General features: G+C 36.1%; 1 protein-coding gene and 2 long non-coding RNA genes across 3 annotated transcripts; all 3 read right to left on the reverse strand.

The window, feature by feature from the left end:
* Positions 1–289: 289 nt before the first annotated feature.
* LOC121050366 lies at positions 290–1,968 on the reverse strand. The gene is made up of 5 exons (XR_005802778.1): positions 1,839–1,968; positions 1,586–1,758; positions 1,364–1,471; positions 998–1,276; positions 290–504 (listed from the first exon to the last, which is right to left on the reverse strand). It is a non-coding gene; the product is annotated as an uncharacterized LOC121050366 (long non-coding RNA).
* A 13-nt stretch (positions 1,969–1,981) lies between these two features.
* Positions 1,982–2,719, reverse strand: LOC121050367. The gene is made up of 3 exons (XR_005802779.1): positions 2,639–2,719; positions 2,232–2,510; positions 1,982–2,127 (listed from the first exon to the last, which is right to left on the reverse strand). It is a non-coding gene; the product is annotated as an uncharacterized LOC121050367 (long non-coding RNA).
* Positions 2,720–2,752: 33 nt separating this feature from the next.
* LOC121050692 lies at positions 2,753–3,430 on the reverse strand. The gene is made up of 2 exons (XM_040511560.1): positions 3,347–3,430; positions 2,753–3,244 (listed from the first exon to the last, which is right to left on the reverse strand). The coding sequence occupies exons 1-2, from the start codon at positions 3,419–3,421 to the stop codon at positions 2,753–2,755; spliced, it is 567 nt and encodes a 188-aa protein (XP_040367494.1). The 5' UTR covers positions 3,422–3,430.
* Between the last annotated feature and the right edge of the window lie 660 nt (positions 3,431–4,090).

Raw genomic sequence — 4,090 nt, forward strand, 5'->3', positions numbered from 1 at the left:
AGTTGGTAGATGCCAATGTTGTCTGAATATCTTTGAGATGACAAGTTAGTAGATGTCTATGTTGTCTGAATGGCTTAAGATGACAAGTTGGTATATAAAGGTGTTGTCTGAATTCTCTTCAGATAAGTAGCTTTATTTGGACCTTTATTTTGTGTTGTGTGATAGTTTGCACTACAATAGTTACATTCATATATATGTTGTTGGAATTGAGTTTGCACAATTGATCTGGAAATAGGCAGATATGAAATTCAAAGTTGTCATTTACTTCATCATTCTCATACATCATTCTTGCAAATCTTACATTATCAATTCAAAGTACAAGCATCAACTCATGTCCAACCAAATCCATAGAACAAAGTTTCAACTGAACTAAAAAAGAAGATATAGCTCCATAAGTACCAAGCACAATGCTTACATATATGTCTTCACCATAAACTTTGCCCACTCATTTCTGATCACATCAATATCTTCCTGGGTATATGCTGCTTTGCCTCTTCTCTCCCACTGAAATAAATTGGTTTGTAGTTAGTAATGGACAAAATTGCAAAAAGAATCTATTGTTATACATCATTGAGCATTATGTATTTTGGACAACCTTGACAAAGTTTTGTAATCTAAGCATATATGCCACTTAGTAATTGACATCAAAATTTCAATAACCATAATCCAAGCAACCAACAGCAAATGCAGTTATTATATATATGACATATTCACCAAAACACATTCAAAACAACAGCAACCAAAATTTAAGGGATTTTGGACTTTCCTGACATATCCAAGCAATCGACATTAACCAAAAAATTACATATACATGTCATTGTTCAACAAAAGACATGTAAAACAACAGCAACCAAAATTTCAAGAATTCTGGACAACCTTGACATAATCCAAGCAACCAACACCAACCAAAAGTCATATTCACCCAAACACATGAAACACAACAGCAACCAAAATTTCAGTAACTATATTCCAAGCAACCTCAACTAGTTTTAGTTACCTTGGTGAAAAAATCTAAGCTCTTATCTTCCACTATTTCCTTCATATATCTCATTACATAATATCCATAGTCTTTGTCCGTCTTTTGCTCCGGAATACCCTAAAAACAGTATATTAAATACCAACAATGGGCAAAACTCATTCGTGAATAACCAACTTCTCGGAACAAAAATTATAAAAACTGTTTCATAAAAGGTTTCATAATCGTACCGCACAGTTTTTCCAAGTAGTTGCCTTTCTGCCTTGCCTCTTGAGTTGAGCATTATGTATTTTGATGCCACTTTAAAATTAGCAGAAAATTTGTGTTAATATGCAGCTGAAACATCAGTTTAAATTAAGTCCATTACTACTAAAAACATCCACTTACTTATCAACAATATTCTTCCACTCTCCTGTGCAGAGTCTTCTCTTTAATGGATCCATGAAGTAGACAATGTCTTCTTCAGGACTGAGTACAGTCAGCATCCAATGACATCTTCAAAGCAGAAAAAAAAAATTCACATTTCAAGACAATGGACATCAAATCACAATATATTCAGGACCGTATCAATTTCAGAATGCATGTATCCAATGTATGAAGATTACATACCCAGAGTTATATGGCACCAAAATAATCTAACCACGCTTTGCTCGTTTTAGCCTATCGGCGATAGCACGGGAACGCTCAATTGGACTGCCACACCCAATGGCACCAACATCTGTATTGTCCATAAATCCAACCATATCTACCATTTTTGTTTTTTCAACACACAATATAGGTAGCTACAAATGAAAGAATGCAACATTAAACCATAAGTTTTAAGACACGTATATGTAAATTCCAACTAATGCGAGTAGGTTACCGAATATAGATGCCTATGCAGCTGCCCGATACTTCCTTCATGGTAACAAAGTTATTAATATCATGTTTGCAGATAAAAGTTTTGGATGGATGTCCGAAAATCTTTTCATCGAACTCGCAGATAATTGTTTAATTTATGCATTTCTCATTCTTTCTTTGGCCCAATTGCATACCGCAATAAGAGATGCAGGAGTAGTTGGTGGCAGTGATGCAGTGTCTATATCTTCCTCTTCATCATCATCTTCATCTGCCCTTTTTCTCTTCTTCAATCCTTTACTCTTTGCTGCCGTCTACTTGTGTAACAGAAAATGGTACAAATCAGTAGGGACAAGTCATCAAAGCAAGAATTAACTTTAAGGTACATTTAAATGAAGTTATAAGTAGTATTTGTTACCTTAGACTCGCATTGAAAAATTATAAGGTTTTCAGGCCAGGCCACATAAGTCCCGATAGCATCTCGAACAGTCACTATTTCATCTTTGATCGGAAATGGAAGCTTAGCTTCATCCACTAGAGAAGTGACAATTGACACACGCTTGTTTCCCTTGCCCAATGGAACACCATGGATAAGCTGGCTATTGTTTTCACCATTGACTTCTGTAATTGTTGCAATTGCTACAACATTATCGATTGAACCTGTAGCCAATCGGCACTCTTTCCCAATTGTTTGTGCCTAAAAATGATAAAGTGTTATAATGAGACACTATATAAGATAGTTGATCAAATAATGTAATATGGCAGCATAACACATCATCTAACTTAACGATGTAATGGTTTAATGTAGAACACATTTACAATTACCTGAATTGAACCCTTCTGGATTTCCAGATCAACAACCACCTGACTATTTTTGACATCTTTCGCAGTAGCATTCAACTTCACTCCACTAATGAGATTCACATCTTTTACTGGATCCTAAAGAGGAAGTTTTAATTCCAAAGATTCTTTTGATGGCTCCTGAAGATGTTCTAAATCCAAAGACTTCTTAACAGTGGCAGAAGTCAGTTTTTCAGTTCCCACAGTAGCCTTCTCTTGCAAATTTGAACAACTTCCTTGTCCAGAACCCACTTGCTTGTCAAGGGTGGAAACTTTGGGGGACTCAGTTTGCAAAGCACTTGCACCAACCTTCTCTTCTAACCTCCTAAATCTCTCCTCCCAAATTACTCGTTCTTCTGCTAATATCTTCTCCCTCTCTTGTTCCATTATCTTCTGAACACTTAACCTAACAGTCTGTTGAACACTTTGCTTTCGACGTTTTGGGAGGTTAAAATATGTAGATTTCCTCACACTACCTCCCACTCCTCTTACTACTCCAGTATTTTCAGGATTTCCTAATGCTAAGGTTAACACATCATCTGCACCCGAAGTGCTTAACTCTCCCTCAACCTCCTTTTTCTTCAAAGCAGCCTGAAAATACAAGTGTTTGAGGGTGAGATATATATACGAAAGTATTGATGGTGTAACATTACATTCAAATGGCTGATCTCAAACCAAATTGAAACGACTTACAATTTTTTTGGCCTTCTCCTCTACCAAAGGATCTTTAAACCCACCATTCTTGTCCTGACGTGCCTTAATCCACATCGTTGCATGATCAAGTTCAGAGTCACTCATACATCCAGACTATATAAATTGATCAAGTCAATATTTATACCATTGTATAATAAATCAGTATGTACAAACCATGAAACATGCAACTGATTACTAACCAGTTCTTCCTCCAATCCAGCGTATCCTTTACGTGACATCCGATGAGGATACTTATTTAAGGCCCTTTTTTTTTTTTCTTTCTCATGCAGTTCCTACATAACAAGGTCCACTCATTACATGCTTAACTTGTAAACACTCAATCAATATGTACAAAACAGTAACTGCCAAATAGTTCTTACTTACCAGGAATGTGTCAGACAACCTATCCTTTACAAAAATCTCCCAATCCCATTGATTAATGAAAAGATAGTCCTCTAGACGAGACTCGATCATTTCAGGGTTATCCCTATAAGGGAGAATGTAGCGGGTAGTCAAATGACTCTTGAATTCTCTCCAGTTCCGTCCTGCTGAGATTAAAACCATTCTTTTGTGTTCTGGACGCAACAGAAACGCCAACTACATACATGAAAATAGCAACCAACAACGCATAAGTAACTAAACAAGTAAGCATCAATTATATGCAACACATCAGAAATACCCAAAGATCAAAAATTAGGAAATATGGATCATACCTTTACGCCTTCCCAGATTTTGTTTTTATGT

This window comes from Rosa chinensis, chromosome 7 (genome assembly GCF_002994745.2).
Source record: "Rosa chinensis cultivar Old Blush chromosome 7, RchiOBHm-V2, whole genome shotgun sequence".
NCBI classification, from domain to species: domain Eukaryota; kingdom Viridiplantae; phylum Streptophyta; class Magnoliopsida; order Rosales; family Rosaceae; genus Rosa; species Rosa chinensis.

Bases quoted from the DNA above. Each gene is read 5' to 3' on its own strand.
- LOC121050692 (XM_040511560.1), bottom strand. From the start codon at position 3,421: ATGTGGATTAAGGCACGTCAGGACAAGAATGGTGGGTTTAAAGATCCT. The intron at 3,245-3,346 runs GTAAGTCGTTTC...TTGTATTTTCAG, and splicing joins AGGAGAAGGCCAAAAAAATT to GCTGCTTTGAAGAAAAAGGA.